Source organism: Stenella coeruleoalba (genome assembly GCF_951394435.1).
Source record: "Stenella coeruleoalba genome assembly, chromosome: 17".
Lineage (NCBI taxonomy): Eukaryota > Metazoa > Chordata > Mammalia > Artiodactyla > Delphinidae > Stenella > Stenella coeruleoalba.
The window spans coordinates 8,650,903-8,670,911 of record NC_137163.1 but is presented as its reverse complement, the minus strand read 5'-3'; the positions used below and the strand labels follow the sequence as shown (position 1 = coordinate 8,670,911).

Genomic DNA, 20,009 nt, shown 5'->3' with positions numbered 1-20,009 from the left:
TAGGATATTTAAGATTTCCTAAACATATGGATCTCTCTCTCTTTTTAATCTTTAGAAAAGAGGTAGAATAAATTTTACCATCTCAGTATTTTTTCTTCTATATTGAGTTGGTTTCCTTCAGTTTAGGGCCCTTTTTTCTTGTCCCGTCTCATTTGTATAAATATTATTCATTCATGTGTTATGTAACAACTGTCAAGATTTCCTACCCGAGATTTAAGAAATAAAATTCCCTGAAGGTTTGGGCCTGACTGAGGTTGTCATGGAAACACCATCAGCATCCAGGAAATGCAGAAGGGCTTTAGAATGAGAGCTCTTGGGAGAGTGGGCTCACTCAAAAGAGACTGCATCACAAAGTTATATTTGATGTTCATAACGCTATATCCTTGATTAGGTAAAGTTCATTATCAAAAACTTCCTTTCGTATATATGTGGCATTTATGATATTTCATATTTCGTTTGCTTTTTACTTGGATATTTCTTGTCGATGTAACAAATAATGAATGAAAGTAAATGTGTTTGTTCCACACTGTCAAAAAGGTGATAATACATCTTATTATTTTTTTAGTTTGTCAAATTTGCAAATATTGAAGAAGACACACCGTCCTATCATAGACGTTACGATTTTTTTGTATCTCGCTTCAGTGCCATGTGTCACTCCTGTGATAGTGATCCAGAAACACGAACAGAGTATGTATTGTTTTATGGTTTATAGTCTTGGAGTTATTTATTGATGAATATTGTGTTTATATATTACATAATGATCACCAAAGGAGATGGGAAAATATATGCTTTATTCCTGAGGTACAAATTTCGTTGCTGTTAGAAGAACTGACTAGAGTAGCAAAATTGAGAGTGGTTTCCTAACTCGGTCAGAATAAAATGCAGAGTCTTTACTGTAACCCAGAATGCCCTTTAATGCTCACCATACCCCAGTGTTAGATCCTGTCGTTTCTTCTTCCTTTCACTCTGATCTAGTACATGGGTCTCCTCGCTTGCTTGAATACATGAGGCGCACTTCTCCCCAGGGCCTTTGGACGGAGTGGTCTTTCGGCCTTACCTCACTTTGTTCAGATTTCTGCTCAGATGTCACCTTATCATGAGAATCCTCCCTCAGCCACCTTTTATTTATTAATATCAACCCTCCCAGTTAAGCTTTATCTTCTCATATCTTGTCTGTTGTCTCTCCTCTATGGAAGATGAACTCCAGGAGGGCAAGGGTTTTGTTTTGAGGACTGCTGTATCACTAGTACTTTGAATATTGCTGAGCACATTACCGGCTCTCAGTAAGCACTTTTTGAATGAGTACATACATAAATTGAATGAATGAATGACTGTATGTTACGGGATCATTGTCTGACTGAGGTTGTCATGACAACTGATTTGGGCATTTTTAAACATTTCTTCTAGATACATCCTAGTAATAATCTAGAATCAAATACTTATCTGCAAACACAATCGATAGATTGACATGTATATGAAAATTAAAAATTAAATTCAAAATGACCCTGGTAAATGTAGTTTGAGCTTTACCATAATACACCTAAAAAGAAAGAAACGAACCCAAATTCAGAGTGTTGTCATGAGCAGTCAATAGTCAAGATTGAGCATGTTTTGTGATTTTTACTTTTCTTTTAAAATAAAGGAATATACAGAAAGGTAACTAGTTAGCTTTAAGTATGCAAGCTACAGTGTTGCTTTACACAAACAAAAACAAGTGTAAAAGTTACTTAACTTGGAGAAAGAAAGCTGAGCGGTAATTTAATAGTTTTCAGATAAAAGAATTATTTCTGTCTGAGATGCTGTTAGTATAATTTTTCCTTGGTATACTATAGGCCATTTAGGATCCTGATGTTATTCCTTTATTACGGGTGTAAAGCCTTATAGAAAAATAGAGATAACTATAACTATCTTATAATAATAAATTTCCTGTTTCTCCCAATCACTGCTAAAGTCTCTTTTTCTCCCTAAAGGATATTCAAAAAATGTTTTATAAAACTGTTCCCTGTTCTCAGAAGCTGGTATTAACTTGTTAATGGGGCAAAAAGGTATAAAAATTAGCTAAATAAAATGGCACGTTTTGTTCAAAGTTGTAACAATTTTGTTTTCTTTTAAAATACAGAAAATAATCCAGAAGATAGGGGGTTTTTTTTTGTTTGTTTAGTTTGTTCACGTAGGCATTTCCCAATTTTTGGTTGAGGTGGTGAATTTCACATATAAACCAATGTAGGTGAAAAGTGTTTATGATGTTATAGTACCGATGAAAGGATGCATTTTAAAAATTCAAAACTTTTACATAGGTATCTGATTTTTAGGTTTTAGCGCCCCCTAGTGAAAAATCTTGTCTTTTGAACACGTATTTTTGTAACATTTTTCAACTTACAAAAAAGAAACTTGAAATTTTCTGTACACAAATGAAAGGTGGTACTTTGTCTTAATTCTTTATTATATAACATTTGATATTCCAAAATAACACTTCATTTGAATCACTGTGAAACAAATGAGTAAACTAAAATGCTTTAAGATACTTAGAGGGCTTGATTTTTTTTTTCGGCTTCGTTTTTAGTAAAAGCCCTTTTGGTTTTCTTCAGGACTATTTATATTCCTTCTTAGGTTCTAACTTAGATAATTATTATAAATCCCTCTTTTTAGCAATACACTGTCAAATAAAACTTAGGGGGCATGGCCAGTAGGAAATGGGGCTGATAACTGTTAAGATTTTCTTAAAATATTTGACTTGCAAATACTACCTTTGTAGTAATGTTAGGCTTGCCCACTTGTGATAGCTGCAGAAGAGATTTTCAAGACTTTCTTTTTGTTGTAGAAAGCAGCATGAATAAGACACAGCTTTGTAAAAGACAAGATTTGTCTCCTAGTTCACTTTCTCACCTGTTCAGTGTCATGTTACCGCCGTATCCCATGCTCCACCTGCTACTACTGAATGTCTGCATTACTTCCCGATGGGTTTCTACGCAGTATCACCCCCTTCCCCACATCTTCCATTCTCTAACCCTATTCGCAGCTTTTGGAAACAGTGCTGGATAAGCTGAGTAAACTTCTAATGGTGACTATTTCAGGTAGTAACAAAAAAGGAGGGTAAATAACAATCAAATTTGGCCAGAATGAAGGTGTTTCGGGGCAGAGGGGCTACCGTGTTAGCTCTTCTCGCGAGATTGTTCTTCCCCAGATTTTATATACTGTTTTCTAGTTACCTTTCTTCTCATCCTTGAACTGATAGATTTTATTTTTAAAGAAGAATGAGGAAGAGCTTGAGGAAGTTGAGGGCTGTGAATTGGGAAGGGAGGATAAGGCAGCATTCTCTCACAGTATGGATAAATATGGATAAATTTTAAGTCCCATATGCACACAGTAATGTATATACATCAGGACACACGGATGTATATTTGCATATGTATACGGCTCAGGTTATCGGCACTGCATTTTGATAGTTCTCCTTTGTCATACCTTTTAAGGAACCAGCCTCGTCTTCCATCTAGGTGGACTAAGGGAGGTGAGAGGTTCTCAGGGAGAAAAGTGCATGAAAAGTCTGCAGATGAATTAAGGGTGTTCAGGAACAGTGAGATCCTGTTCTCACTCAGCTGCTGAGACTTCTAGGCAAGAAATGGGAGAGAATCTGGTCCACGTTGGTTTGAATTATTATCATCCACTTAGGAAAACCTTTTTTTAAAAAATTTTACTGAAGTGTAGTTGATTTACAATGTTGTGTTAATTTCTACTGTACAGCCAAGTGATTCAGTTATACATACATTTTTTAATATTCCTTTCCATCATGGTTTATCACAGGATATTGAATAAAGTTCCCTGTGCTATACAGTAGCACATTGTTTATCCATTCTGTATATAATAGTTTGCATCTGTTAATCCCAAACTCCCCATACATCCCTCCCCACCCAGCTTGGCAACCACAAGTCTGTTCTCTATATCTGTGAGTCTGTTTCTGTTTCGTAGATAAGTTCATTTGTGTCGTATTTTAGATTCCACATATAAGTGACATCATATGGTATTTGTCTTTCTCTTTCTGACTTAGTTCACTTAGTATGATAATCTCTAGGTCCGTCCATGTTGCTGCAAATGCTATTATTTTATTCTTTTTTATGGCTGAGTAGAGTATTCCATGGTATGTATATACCACATCTTCTTTATCCATTCATCTGTCAGTGGGCATTTAGGCTGTTTCCGTGTCTTGGCTATTGTAAATAGTGCTGCATTGAACATTAGGGTGCATATATCTTTTCAAATTATAGTCTTCTCCAGACACATGCCCAGAAGTGGGATTGCTGGATCATATGGCAGCTCTATTTTTAGTGTTTTGAGGAGCTCCTATACTGTTCTCCGTAGTGGCTGTACCGATTTACATTCCCACCAACAGTGTAGGAGGGTTCTCTTTTCTCCACTGCCTCTCCACCATTTGTTATTTGTAGACTTTTTGATGATGCCCATTCTAACTGGTGTGAGGTGATACCTCATTGTACTTGTCATTTGCGTTTCTCTAATAATTAGTGATGTTGAGCATCTTTTCATGTGCCTGTTGGCCATCTGTATGTCTTCTTTGGAGAAATGTCTGTTTAGGTCTTCTGCCCGTTTTTTGATTGGGTTGTTTTTTCATTATTGAGTTGTATGAGCTGTTCGAATATTTTGGAAATTAAGCCCTTGTTAGTTGCATTATTTGCAGATATTTTCTCCCAGTCCGTAGGTTGTCTTTTTGTTTTGTTTATGGTTTCCTTTGCTGTGCAAAAGCTTATAAGTTTGATTAGGTCCCATTTGTTTATTTTTGGTTTTGTTTCTATTGCCTTGGGAGACTGACCTAAGAAAACATTGGTACGATTTATGTCAGAGAATGTAGGAGAACCTAATTCCTTTGATTAAATTATTTTTTATTGAAAACTGATACAGAGAACATATGTCTATAAAAGTCTTTTTTAACTTTAAATGTTGATTGTAAAAAGATGGTATTAAAAGTAAGCCTCGGGCTTCCCTGGTGGCACAGTGGTTAAGAATCCGCCTGCCAATGCAGGGGACACAGGTTTGAGCCCTGGTCCGGGAAGATCCCACATGCTGAGGAGCAACTAAGCCACAAGTGCTGAGCCTGCGCTCTAGAGCCCGCAAGCCACAAGTACTGAGCCCATGCACCTAGGGCATGTGCTCCACAGTAAGAGAAGCCACCGCAATGAGAAGCCCACGCACCACAATGAAGAGTAGCCCCCGCTCACCACAACTAGAGAAAGCCCGCATATAGCAATGAAGACCCAACACAGCCAAAAATAAATTTATTTATTAAAAAAAGTAAGCCTCTTTTGGAACTGCCATATCTCTGTCCATCTTAGATTTTTGAGATTTTTATTTCTTAGACTTATTGTATGTTATTTTTATTGTCTCGAGATAACTATTTATTTGACATCCATCCTCTTAGTTAAGTAAGCAGACTTGTTTAAATAGCTTTTTCTCATGACTCAGTTTTTTTTCTTCTTTTTTATAGAATCCGAATTGCTGGAATCAGAGGTATTCAAGGTGTGGTTCGCAAAACAGTTAATGATGAACTTCGGGCTACCATTTGGGAACCCCAGCATATGGATAAAATTGTTCCATCCCTGCTGTTTAACATGCAAAAGATAGAAGAGGTTGACAGGTATTGAATAAAGATGTTAGGGCTGGGGCTGTGTTACTTTAATATGTGTGTATGTGTGCTCGCTTGCTAGAGTAAGAACATTTGTCTTTAGTATTATGTATATAGTAGTCCCGTAAACTTGAGCAAGTTTAAATATGTATCCTTTCTGAAAAAATATCAGCTTCAGTCGTCAAATTAGACTGAGCAGACAGATTTTGACTCAGACACTTAAGCTTTTATTTCTTTTAGAATGAATTTTCACTTTACTTTCTGCTTATTATTGGGCATCGACATTGCTATTTGAATTAATACTACTTAAAGTTGCCAAGTGTAAGAAATAGAGATTATAAACTGAACTTCTGTTATTCTTTAGAGATCCAGCATGCTTTTTCGTAGGGAGTTAGTACTAATCAAAATAATAATAATAATAATAGCAGCTACTATTCAATGTATATATATTTTTCAACAGAAGTACTAGGCTATTTATATCTTATTTATTCTTCTAAGATATTTTGGCATGGAATATTGTTTTGGGGTGTATGCTGATTTCTTCCCCCCACCCACCCCAGCAACCTGTTGAACTTAGAATTCTGTACTTTATTCTCTTTTTTCAAATGCCATAAGCATGCTTTCCTCCCAAATTTGTTGCCTTACACAGAGGTACTATGCAACCAAGTTTTAGAACCAGTATTCTCCAGTTTGGCTTATTATGCTGATCTCCCTGATCCTTGCAGTTTAAAGAGGGAAATCCAAATCAAATTTAAAAGATATTTAATTCTGTAGTTCTAAAATTTTAACTTAATTTGTAATTTTGATGATTATGTGTGCAATATCAAAAAAAAGGGGTCTAGAAGTGAAAAGGTGAAAGTGGTTAACTCTGCAAGCGCTTATATGTTTATCAGAATTTATGGCAATTACAGCAAGTATTTATGCTAGATTCCTTAGATGTGATTGTCTCCAGCTTTGGAAACCTAAAATGTGAAACAATATATTTTAACACCTTGGGTATTTTTCCTGTTCTTGGCAATGTAGCTGAGGTTAGTTTTTCTGTCTAAAATATTTATTCTTCTAAAGGTACCTGGCTAGTTGAGAATTGACTCCCCATAATTATGGCTCTTGAGGTACAGGATTAGCATAAATAGGATACAGGAATGCTGATACCATTGGTTGCCAAATTTTAAGAAGTTGTGTTTTCTCATGGTTTTATCCCAATGCTACAGATACATGCCTTTTTGAAATTATTATTGCACATGAATACATGAATCTAAAATAAGGTTTTAAAATATGAACAAATAGTGTCTATTGAAGACATCTACTTATACAAATGTTCTAATTAGCTTTTGAATTTTTATTTTTTATTCAGACTGTGCCATAGTTTTTTACTTGATTTTATGTTTGCTCACTTACAGTTAAACTAGGTGATCTTTGGGCACCTTGTTCTTACTAGGATTTTGCTATAAATGTAGCAAAGTTGTAGGAAGTTAACAAAATAGCAACTACTGAGTATTTTGCCTTTAGAAAAGATATTCTATTAGTTAGAAACAAGTTATACAAGTGAATTTAGCTCTCCAAGTTTGAAAGATTATGTGATTAGCTTCAAGGTGTTGAGTTCATGAAGTAGAATTAAGCTCTAAAGTTATTTTGGGATAACAAGGAAATATCATTCTAATATTTCCGAGAAGTAAAAATCTGTGCTGTTTAACTGTCAGAACTAGTGCCAGAATTCTCGCATTCATTTGTTTGTCTTTATTTTTCAGTCGCATAGGCCCTCCTCCTTCTCCTTCAGCAGCTGACAAGGAAGAGAACCCCGCCATGCTGGCTGAAAACTGCTTCAGAGAACTGCTGGGCCGAGCGACTTTTGGGAACATGAATAATGCTGTGAGACCAGTGTTTGCGTAAGTAGTTGGTGTTTCCCTGCTTACTTGTGACTGTGCTGTGTTCCTTCTGTTGTAATTTACTTGCAGAGGACAAATACCCTTACCTGTGTGAGTGAGTTATTAATAGAGCCAGTGCAGCAATGTGGGAAGGGTACAGGATTGAGTCAGACAACATCCCTTTGAGCACTTGTTCAACCACTTCGCTAGATTCTCCCCCTTAAATAGGAAATACAGTCATGTGCATCATTTCACTAGAGTTTTTATTCACACCTTGAAATGTATATATCCAGTAAAATATTAAAACAAACGAATGTCCAAGTATGATGTATCTTATTTTATTAACTTCTGGTCAGTTCCTCATATTCCCTGGCTTCTGTTTCTTGGCTTTCTTTTTGCCATGGCTGGACGGCCTTAGGTCGCATTCTCTTCTCTGACTAAATTTTATCTTATACCCAGTGACTGAGCAGAGCAGGAATATTAAATATCTCGTTGGTACTTATATGCTGCCTTCCAAGCAGAATACATTTGTGAGCCTTGAGTTTCTCCACATAGACGTTATCTCTCAAGCCTTGTAAACCCTCTGAGTTCTAACTCAGTTGTCAGATGATAGATTTATATAACATTCTGTGTAATTTCTGGACATTTTTGCTAGTCTTTCTTTTGTTAATCATTTGCCTTGTCCTTTCCCCTTCCTGACTATAATAATGTCTTTATAGCATATATAAAGTAGTCAAAATGTAACATCCAGAATTCTTTATTTAGGGCAGATATTTGGGTTCAAAGTTGAGCTTTAGTTACAAGAATCTATAAACCGCAAAATTAAGCATCAGAGAAATATTATAGTGTTTTCAAAGGGATTCCCCCCACCCCACCCCCGACTGCTACCACCACCAAAAAGTTGAGATTTACCATTTAAAGACTCTGTGAGCTTATGAAAATGCTACTAAGAACCAATCAAATTATGTCAAATATAACTAAAGGCAGATTTATTTTTTCCAGACATGCTGATTTAATATCAGAATTCCAGCTTTTATCTTGTTAACCGAGAGGTAATCTCTAAGGCCTTAACAATATAGAGAGCTAGTCTAAAAGAAAGAAACTACCGAATTAACTATAATTGATTACTTGAGTAACTTGGAAGTGGGCCATATTCTTTTCTATGTAGAACTTAGTGGACTTACCTCCTGATCATGTGTTAATTAATCTAATTAAATGTTAATTAAATAGTTAATTATATATTAGCTATTTAGTTAATTAGTTGATTAAATATTAAATGCCCTCTGCAAGTAAGGTACCAGGTATTTTGGGGGAATATATACATGGATAAAACTGTCCTAGTCCTTAAAAACTTGATTGATAATTGGCATTCCTAGTGGCTTTTTACCTTGTGTGTTCTGTGAATTTTAAGCTCATATTCATTGTACCTTTATTTGTGAGAATTCTTTGAGGCTTGGATTAATGGTGTGTACTCCATGAGAGACTTTATTTTGCTTCTGCTGAAGGCATGGATGCAGTGTTATCCAGGCACCACTTTGAACTACATTCTTATCTTCAGTTTTTTTGAGCCACATAGATACTTGTGAACTCTGTCAGCCAAGATGATACTTGTGAATTCTGTCAACCAAGATGAGAGCCTGGGTGCTAGGTGTATGGTTGAATTCTTCAGAGAGACTTTCATTTTTGTGGTTCTTCTCAGCGCCAAGGCCAACACAGACAAGCTTTTTGACAGTCTTCTACAACATAGAACATTCCCCCAGATTCATTGAAGGTGTCGTCTTTTAAGGCTTGAATTGATGCATGTGTTTCTGATCTGATAGCCACCTTTCCTGGGTGGACCCTAAACTTTGTCTCCAGTCTCCTGTGTGTACAACCCTTTAAACCACTAGCTATCAGCTACCAGAGATCTGAAGATGTGCCTAAGACAACTGCTGGCTTCAATGTATACTTACCTCTCCAGATTCTCACCTTCTTGTGGAGTCTGGACTGAGGGGCTTTTCTTTCTTGCCAGCTCATGTTGGTATTGAAAAATCATATATATATGTATATGTATGTATGTATATATGTGTGTGTGTGTGTGTGTATATATTCTAGTCTTTTATTGTTACTGTTTTATGAAAGGATTTGGCAGTTGTTGTGGAAATGGAAACATTGACTTTCTTTTAGATAATATTATTTTGATTGGTAGGCTTTGCATATTGTTGAGGGTTCTAGAGGAGAAAGTGTAACAAAAATAAGGAACTCTTAAAGGAATTTTCTTACTGTTAATTTACAGGCATTTAGATCATCACAGACTATGGGATCCCAATGAATTTGCAGTTCACTGCTTTAAAGTTATAATGTATTCCATTCAGGTAAGGATTGGTTACCTGTTATATTTATATATAAGTAATTTTAGTTCTGTGTCGATAAGCATGTCCTCAGACAGAGATAGAGAACGATGTAGGAGATAAGACGTGTTCTTAATTTAGTTCTTTGTCTCATTTATCTTTATTTACCGCTTTTATTCTTATTTGCCAAGATGAAAAAATATCTAATTAAAAAGAACTAAATGATTTTATGATGACAATCTTTATTGTGCATTTATTAAATACATTATTGAGCATTTATATTTTATGATAAACTGATATTAGAATTGATATTTATAGTCTTTATGCATTGAGGCACCTGACGAGGCACTCTCATCTACTGCAGAGGACAGCCTTGGTTTTCTTAAAACTTGAACAGACCCAGTTAGCTCTTAATTCAAGTGGGATTTTAGGTCTTTATTTTTTAACACTGTCTACATTTTTAATGCCCTAAAAAATCATCATTAATTTAAAGGAGATAAGGTAGTAAGAAGCAGTACAGCTTTTAGTATAGGTCATACCAGGATTTTCATCCTAGATGTGCTGTTTACTAGTTGCATAGAACTTGGGCAAATTATTTAGCCTCTCTGAGCTTCAATTTCCTCATTTCTGAGAAGGAAATGTTAATGAATTCATTGAATGGTTCATTTTTATATTAAGATAGAAGGTACCATTTATCAAGTGCTGGCTACACCTCTAAATATGCTAGTAACCTTATGTATATGCTTTATCTCATTAATCCTCCTTATTTTATGAAGTAGATATTGTTATTATCCCCATTTTACGGATCAGAAAACTGACCTTTAGAGCGGTCAGGCACCTCACTCAAGGGTACACAGGTAGAGTGTAAGGATTCAAATTCTGGTCATTCTGTTCTAGAGCTTTTGGTCTAAATTCAACATTAAGTTTAGGTTACTATAGCATGCCTAGCATAATGTAGGTTTTCAATGCATGGTAGTTATTATAAAGCTGGTTTGGGTGTGGAAGGATAATTTAAAAAAATTTTTTCCCAGTTTTATTGAGATTATAATTGACATATAACATTATATAAGATTAAGGTATACAACATTGCAAAATGATAACCATAATAAGTTTTCTCAAGATCCATCACCTCACATAGTTGCACATTTTCTTTCCCCTTTGATGAGAACTTTTAATTTAATTTTAGTTTAGTAGGTGAGAAGTTGATCTGGCCATCTGTGGACATAATGAAGGCTGTTCCCCTGGTTTTCAGTAGCCTTGTATTTCTTCATTTGCCTTCCTCATTCAGATTTAGTTACTAGATGAAATTGTTTTTTACAAAAAGTAAAGTAAATTACAAAGTTGAAGAAACTGAAGGAATCAATAAATATTTGTTGATTATATGTCTGAGAAATGACTTCTGGTCCACAGCATTGCTTTAGAAGGAGCTTTAAGTGCACCATATGTTTTTTGAGGTCCATTAATCAAAAATTACATGGTAGTACCCACCAGAATGGGAGTTTCTGTTTAATAGACTATCCTGATACAGTCAAAACTTCTGATAGATTTGATTGTTTTAATTGCCATTTACTATAAAATTGATATAAGAATCATTCTTAGGTAATATTTCAACCTCTGTCCATAAAACATTCAACTAGCTGGCCCTGATCAGGAAATTTCGTCAGGTACACATTGTTAAGACTTTAATTTTGGTAGTGGCTCTTGATTAGATGAGAGTTTTGACTGTTTAGCATTGCTAGATGTCCATGATAAGAAATAGTATGTATCTGGTTGGGTAAGAGAGAAGTACTATAAATGTCATAATCTGTCTGTTTTTTAACAACATTTTGTCCTATTATCAAGTTATAAGAGTGTATAAATATTCTTTGTGGAATTACAGAGAGGTACAAAGAGAGTAAAAATTTCTCATAAATCTCCCTCAGATGACCAGTGTTAATATGTAGGCATATATAATTCCAGTCTTATATACTTTTTAAAAAACAGAATTTTATTTAACGTAGTATTTTACAACTTTCTTTCACTCAGGATATCGTAAATATTTTCTGGTATCCCTATTTATTCTTAAAAAGAACAGTTTCTAATGGCTACATATTGTTCCATTAAGTGTCACATGGTTTATCATTCTTATGAATTCTGCCAGGATGCATGTAATTGTTCATATATTTTTACACTATTTTGTTCTTTTAGGCTCAGTATTCTCACCATGTGATCCAGGAGATTCTAGGACACCTTGATGCTCGTAAAAAAGATTCTCCACGAGTTCGAGCAGGTATTATTCAGGTTCTGTTAGAGGCTGTTGCCATTGCTGCTAAAGGTTCCATAGGTGAGTGCCAGCACCCCCCCACAAAAAAATTCATTAACCTTTTTCAGAATTTTCTTTTTCAGTAGGAATAGCAATGTGTGGAAAACTGTTTGAAAATATTTGCTATGTTTTTAAATGTGCTCTCATTTCTCTTGAAATGTTAGGTTCACATGACTGTTGTCAGACTTCCTTAGTTACAGTTAAACACTTCCCTCCAGATCATTCTCTTCTTCCCTTCCTCCTTTTTTCCAATAAAGATTCTTGAATACCAGTTAGTTATATGCTAAACATTGGGAGGGTACAAATTCAAGAAAGTTATGGTTTACTTGGAGTTAGATGACTTTACCTACACTGTAATACAAGGCAGAATTTGATCATATATCATAAGAAAACCAGGGTCCAGAGAAGGGAGGGAAAATGGATCAGCAGGAGGGAAGTATTATGTAGCCCGTTTGACGAGGACTTATGGTGGTAGTGTGGGGGAAGCCCGAGAAGCGGCTTAAAGTTCCACTTGTGGCCAGGCCACAGGTGTCATTCTACAGTGGACTGACACAAGTTAAAGATTTACTGTACCCTTCATCAGAGATGTGTTATAGGGTAATTCATCTGGCTGCAAAGCGTAGGACACATTAGAAGTCACAGGTGGTTGTCACCATTGTAGGCACAGAGAAAGAACTTGACCTTGATGGGCAGCAGTAGAAATGGGAACGTAAAGCCAGCAGAATTTGATAACTGACTGACTAGAGGGGTAACAAGGAGAAGGGACAGGTCAGACATCATGCTTTTTCACTCACATGGGATTAGAAGAATGGAAGGGTCCCTAATAAAATTACTGAAGTTAGGAGGAAAATCTAGTTATGGTTTCTTTGCTTCAAAATGAAAGTGGAACTGTATATTAGCTGCTGAAATATTCTAATATTCACTCAGTGTCAAATGAGAGTGGGCATTTTGGATATGGACTTGTCATTACTCATAACTTATCTCAAAGAGATGGAAGCAGGTTACTTAATTGAAGAGTTAACTTGAAATATGAAGTGAAACACAGGTGATGCCTTGACTGAATCGTCTCACCTGCTAATATCTATTATGTGTGAGGTTGCTATGTTTTAGGTTCTGTACATTCAAAGAAGCATTTGAACGTGGCTGCCTGTCCTGGAGAACGTTGGAATCTAGAGTAGGAGGCAGAAATAAAAACACTAATTAAAGTATAGCGTGATAGATGCAGTGCCAGAAACACAGGCAGAGTATTTATAGTACTAAAAACAGAGAGCATAGTTAGTTTACCTGAATGTGATAAATTGACTAGTTTCTGTCTAATAATTGAGGCAAAATTCTTTCTTCTTCAGCCTCAAAAGATGCCAAATAAATTTCTTAGGCCACAGTGAGCTATATTATAGTTCTCTGGATTCTGACCCAACAGTCAGGTTATCCCAATACTGTACACATTATTCTGAGTAGACAAGATTAGATACATGGAAAGTTTTTGGTAATCTTTATATGAATATACACATTTTGTGTGGTTTGTACCAAGGATTCAAACAGTGATTTGCTCAGAGATGCCCAGTAAATGTTTGTTGGAATAGCTAGGAGACTTTCTTATTTAGGTATTTCTCATTTACTTTCTTAATGTGCTAGTTAGTTCATAAATTATGAAGTATTTCCAAGTACTTAGAAAATATGCAGAAATCTCTGTTGAGAAGTACGAGGATTGGATTTGAGTGTACGTTACCAGAAGAATGTATCTGCTTACATCAGGGTTCATTTGCAGGACCCACGGTGCTGGAAGTCTTTAACACCCTATTGAAACATCTGCGTCTCAGTGTTGAATTTGAAGCACATGATTTACAGGGAGAATCTATAAGCAGTGCCAACTTAAACACAAATTCCAAAGACAGTGATGAGAAGATTGTGCAGAATGCTATCATCCAAACAATAGGTGAGTACATTTCACTTTTCAAATTATTCTGGAAAACAGCAATTCAGAAAGCCCTCACAGAAGGTACTTGTCTCTTACGGGACATTAGTCAAAGGTGAATGATAGCTTAGACTTTTAAAAGAACTTTCTGTTTGGAAAATAAACAAACATAAGAATACGACAAAGAACACTGTATATACCCTTCACCCAGATTCATCTATTAATATTTTATGTCATTTACTTTATCATTTCCTTTCTCTCTCTGTCTGCCTTTTTCCATCCCTTTCTCCATTTCTCTGTGTGTGTATGTATATGTGTGTATATATAGATATGCACACATAAGCACATATATAAATATATACATATAGAGAGACATAGATACATACGTATACACATCTACATTTTTTTCCTAACCACTGGATGGTAAGTGCATGGCTCTTTACTACAGATTATTTTTCCAAAGAATAAACCAGAGTACTCTTACATAACCAGAGTACAGTTATCAAATCAGTAAATTTAACTTTGATACAGTACTTTAGTCAAACTTTCATATTTCAGTTTTGTCATTTGACCTGATAATGTCCTTTATAGCGTGTTTTTCCTTAGGTCCAGCATCCAGTCTAGGATCATTTAGTTGCATTTAGTTGTGATGTTTCTTTGGTTCCTTTAGTTTGGAACATTTCCCTTTTATGATATGGGCATTTTTTTAAGACTATAGGTCCCCCTGACCCCTCACTTAAAAAAAAAAAATATCCTCACATGGGTTTGTCTGCTCTTTCCTCATGATTAAATTCAGGTTATGGGTTCCTGGCTGGATACTACGTAAGTGATAGTGTTCTTCTCAGATTATCCCATTCGGAGAAGTACACCTACTTCTCGCTGGTGATGTTAGTTTTGATCACGCAAAGTATTGTTCTATTTCTCTGCTGCACAGTTTCCATTTTCCCCCTTGCAAATAATAAGCAGTCTCTGAGAAGATACTTTTAGGCCGTGCAGATATTCTGCTCTCCATCCAAACTACCCCCTAGATGTAGCAACCATTCAAAATTCTTAGCTGAACCAGAGTCTTTACCATGATGGTTACAAAATGATGGTTATCAGCTTGGCACTCAGGGTTCATTGTAAGCAAGAGCCCTTTTTCTCCCTACTTATGTATGTAGGAATACATGTGTTTATCTATTTAAATACAGTGGTATGAGCTCATGGATTTATATTTTTATCTTCATAATTTATTCTGTATTTATTAAATTATTATTATTATTTTGGTGGTCAAACTGTTCCAGATTTGGCCAGTGGAGCCCCTATTTTCTATATCTTTGTAATATCCCCCCACATTTCTTTTAAGCACAGCCTTAGGTTCATTTTATACTTCCTGCCCCAATCCTAGAATCAGTCATTTCTCTGAGGAGCTGTGGTTCCTTTTAGTGGGGAAAGGCACTTAGAGACCAGGATCTGGGTACTGATACTCAGGCTTTAATATCATATGCTTCCCCTTCCCCTCACACACACAAAGGGTAAAAGGGTAAAGAACTTACTTAAAAAAAAAAAAAAAGAAAGAAAGAAACCCATGGGGAATTTTTTGGGAAATTAAATGATCAGACTGTATATAAATACAAATTAAAGCAATCAAACTCTTCCTACTTTAACCCTCCTCTTTTCTTTAGAGTATCCAGATCACATTTTAATGTAACTGTATGATTTCTAGGATAATTTCCAAATTGAGTTGTATTCTTGGGTTTAGTACCTAATCTCTAGTGGTTGCTAATAGTTTCTACTAATAATAGAGTCATATAAATTTATTCTGGAGCTCAGTTTATGCCTTTTATTTGAGTAATATCCTACCTATGGGCGACTTGTTTATAATAGTCCTTTGGAATATTTAATGCAGAGTTTTCCTTTGTTTATTTCTAAAGTTTTATGGATATGCATACATGCATTACGCATGCACATTCAGCACGTTTTTATTGAACGTATTGAGCTTAACACCAGGCCATATGCTTGGGCTTCTTGATGCACATGACTCCTACCTTGTGGACGCCTTTGGTTGATCTGCTTGGGGTAGTACCTATGCTTCACCTAATCACAATCTCATCATGTGCATAGAAATTGTCCTCATTAGGGCAAAGGCCCAGGGTGTCTGTGATATTTTAAGATGGTATATCAAATCAGCTAGTCTTGTTTTCAGAGAATTAATTTAAATTGCTGTAGTGACTTCTAGTTAATTCAGTGTCACTGTTTTACTCTAGAGTATTTATTGTTTCTCAAGTATGTTGTTATAAAATGTATATACCACAGACAAGCAATATTTCTGCGACATAACACATTCAGAATAATGTGAAAATTAAAACAGAGAAAAACAATGCAGTGTGGCACAGTGAATAAGACTTTTATTTAAATCACACTTCTGCTTTCCTCAATATTTTCTTTCAGAAGTTCTCAGTATTCTTTCTTTATCAGGTCACGTGAATATCGGTGGGACACAGAACAGGGCTGCTGTAGCTTTTGCCCTTGAAGACAGGAGGCGGTTGGCCAAGCTCGCTCTTTTAAAATAATGCTCTGCTCTTTTGGGGAGGCTCATTAGCACTTCTATTCAGCAGTTCAAATACAAACAATGGGAATAGAGAATGAGTTAACTTTCTGGCTGTCCTCACAGTTGACTTGTTGGAAAATTTCCATCTTTGTGGTTAATGACCAGCTTGCCTGGAACAGAAAATCAGTGACCAGTTTTGCACAGTGATGAGGAACATATGTAATTGGGTTCTTGGAAAGTTGAAAATACCTTATAGAGAGGAAGCAGAGAGTAATAATAACACACATAGGCTTTGGAAATGTGAATAGATCTCACCTCAGGTCTTAGTGTTAGCTGTGTAATTTCTTGTATGAATTCCTAACCTCTCTTATCCTAATTTCTACAAGACGAAACTGACACAAATAATAGTACCTAGATTCATAAGGTACTATTATTTGTTGCTGTAAGGATACAAATACAAAGTAGCTTCTTACCCCATAAATATGTGCTCAAGTGTTAGGTAGAATAATATACTTTATGCTGATTGAATAATGTTCAGATCATGAGATTTTTGATTGCTAGAGTATGTTATAAAGAGAAATGAGTTTTACCCCTAGATCTAATCAAAATGATAAATAGAACAATTTGAATTTATAGAAAGAGATTATTAACTCCAGTAATACAGGCTGAAGAGTTAAGTTGAAAAACTAATTTACTCTTAAAGAAATATTGAAAATGTAGATTTCTGTAATGATTATGTTGCATTTTAAGAAATGATCAAAAAATAGCCAGGTTTTAATACCTGTTCTGATCTTTCAAAGAAACAACAGGGTTAAAAGTTTGAGTAAGTGATTATTAAGTGTCCTAAGTCTTCTGTGACGAGGAAGTAAACTTTCCAAAGCTATAACAGATAAATTCAAAATGTGCACAATACCCAAGAGTTCCTTGAGAAAAATGACAAATAAGTAAATAATTTGAATTATGTATATTGAATTAATACTGAATTAACCCACAGTGTTAGACTGTAAATCTGGCTCATTATAATGGCATTCTAGAACATCTCAACAATCCTGGGGAAGCCAAAGTAGGCCTAATTATTGACTTTCTTACTAGAACAGGAATTTAGGATTACAAAATGGGAACAAGGGTTTCATCAGAAATACTACCAAAAGTTTTTTTTTTCCTTTCTCTAAAACTCCAGTCAATTCAAATTGATGATTTGCCACTGTTAACTGTATGCAAAAGACTTTCAAACATTTATCTTAATCTAAGTATTAGTCCATTATACACATCTTATAATGTACATCATTAAATGATTTTTACCAAAGAAATTATAATATCTTTAGACTTACATGTAGCTCAAAGACATTATTTTACCACATATTGAAAGCTGTGGTTAAAAATATATTATGATTTTTTATTATATGGAAAAATGAACTTTTCCATTTGCAAAATTTATCTTAAATATATCTTAATATTTTTATAGGATTTTTTGGAAGTAACCTACCAGATTATCAGAGGTCAGAAATCATGATGTTCATTATGGGGAAAGTACCTGTCTTTGGAACATCCACCCATACTTTGGATATCAGTCAACTAGGGTATGTGTATGTAGTTGTTCTGTGTTCTCAAACTGTAAAGTTGAATTTAATCTTATATTAAATTTTATCTTAAATCTGTAAAATGTTTTGTCTTTTTACTCAGTAATAAAAGTCCTGTGGGGGTGTTATGGCACTAGATTGCTAAGCAGTTGAATCAACATTGCATGCTTGGGTGGGAGGAATTGGGAGACTGGGGTTGACACATATACATTATTGATACTGTGTATAAAATAGACAACTGATGGGAACATACTGTATAGCACAGGGAACTCTACTAATGCCCTGTGGTAAGCTAAATGGGAGGGAGGTCCAAAAGGGAGGGGATATCTGTATACGTATGGCTGATTCGTTTTGTTGTGCAGTGGAGGCTAACACAACATTGTAAAGCAACCATACTCCAATAAAAATTAAAAAACAAAACAAAACAAAAAAAACATTGCATGCTTTTAAAATCAGTTTTCAGTATATCATAAATTCTCAAATTTTCTTATATTGGCTAGGTGGAAGGTCTATTCAGCCTGGGCATTTTCTATATATGTAGATTATTTAGGGTAAAGTTTCAAGTTTGTCACTGTGGAAGGAATGTTTACTTATTTCTAGAGTTCTAGAACTGAAAGTTATTTTAAAGATCATATGTCTTGGCCCCCTCCCCTCATTTTATAGATTTGCTTTGATTTTACAACATGCTAAAGCCTTAGTTTGTAAATATGTTTGTATGTTGCTAATTTAATAAGGAAATGATACTCTTATTTGACTTATATTTATTTGGCCATTAATTAGAGAACCCTTTCTTCATTTGTTAATTCTTTTTTGAAGAACTATTTATATTAGAATTATTTAGGCACATTCTTACCTGCTTATTAATATATGTTAAATAGATATTATGTTTGTCAATTATATTTGCAATAGATCTGTTCTCCAATTTATAGTATCTTTTTTTTTTTTTAAATATTCATTTATTTATTTATGCTCCACCAGGTCTTAGTTGCGGCATGTGGGCTTCTTAGTTGTGGCGTGCAGACTCTTAGCTGCAGCATGCATGTGGGATCTAGTTCCCTGACCAGGGATCGAACCCAGGGCCCCTGCACTGGGAGCATGGAGTGTTACCCACTGCACCACCAGGGAAGGCCCTATAGTATCTTTTAATTGAGGTTGTTTTGTTGTGTATTCATACAACTGACTTTTCATGTCATTACGTGTAGAGGTCTGTTTCCTTTGAGAGCCAATAGCTTTTTAATTTTCTTTGTTCAAATTTGATTTATTTTTTAACATATAACCCTTTAATTCATGTGAAATTTACTTTAGAGTGTAAAGTGAGCCTTGACTTTAGCTAGTATGAAAATAAACTCTATATAGCTAATATGAATAGAGTTTTAAAATCAATAAATAATAATCTAAGGAAATGAAGTTAATTCCTATTAATAAGATAATACCACTATTTGTATATTTTAGGGATTTGGGAACCAGGCGGATTCAGATAATGTTGCTGAGATCTTTACTTATGGTAAGGAATTTAAGACAGGTGAAGAACACACTTAACCCTAAATTATTAAGGAGGTTAAAAGAATAGCTTCACATTATCAGTTTCTTTTTCTTGTATTATAAGATAGTATTTACGGTAAGTTTTTTTTCTGTGGTTTATATACTTGAATATTATGCTTTTCATTCTTTAAAATTTTACTTTTATTCTTTATTCCTCACTTCTTCTGTCATCTTATTTGATCTTCATAATGATGAAACATACCGAGGGCAGGAAGCGTTGCCATTTTATAGATGAAGATGCCTGGGCCCAGCTAGAGCCAGATTTGTCAGTCCTTTCCTATGTGATCTTTGCTTTTTTATTTGTATCTTGTTT

The 20,009-nt window shown here is 35.0% G+C and overlaps 1 protein-coding gene across 6 annotated transcripts in view; it reads left to right on the top strand.

Annotated features, from left to right (window-relative positions):
* The window catches only part of EFR3A (EFR3 homolog A), a 181,217-nt gene that overhangs the window by 42,418 nt on the left and 118,790 nt on the right, over window positions 1–20,009 (top strand). For 5 of the 6 annotated variants that reach the window (XR_013824491.1, XR_013824492.1, XR_013824493.1 and 2 more), the window contains exons 5-12: window positions 566–687; window positions 5,495–5,644; window positions 7,381–7,518; window positions 9,773–9,851; window positions 12,015–12,150; window positions 13,898–14,065; window positions 18,040–18,154; window positions 19,607–19,658. Coding sequence is in view for 3 of the 6 variants with exons in the window: in XM_079901358.1 (XP_079757484.1) it covers window positions 566–687; window positions 5,495–5,644; window positions 7,381–7,518; window positions 9,773–9,851; window positions 12,015–12,150; window positions 13,898–14,065; window positions 18,040–18,154; window positions 19,607–19,658 (960 nt within the window). In the remaining 3 variants the exon portion in view is untranslated. The remainder of the gene's footprint in view (window positions 1–565; window positions 688–5,494; window positions 5,645–7,380; window positions 7,519–9,772; window positions 9,852–12,014; window positions 12,151–13,897; window positions 14,066–18,039; window positions 18,155–19,606; window positions 19,659–20,009) is intronic. The other variant, XM_079901359.1, reaches the window with a different exon arrangement.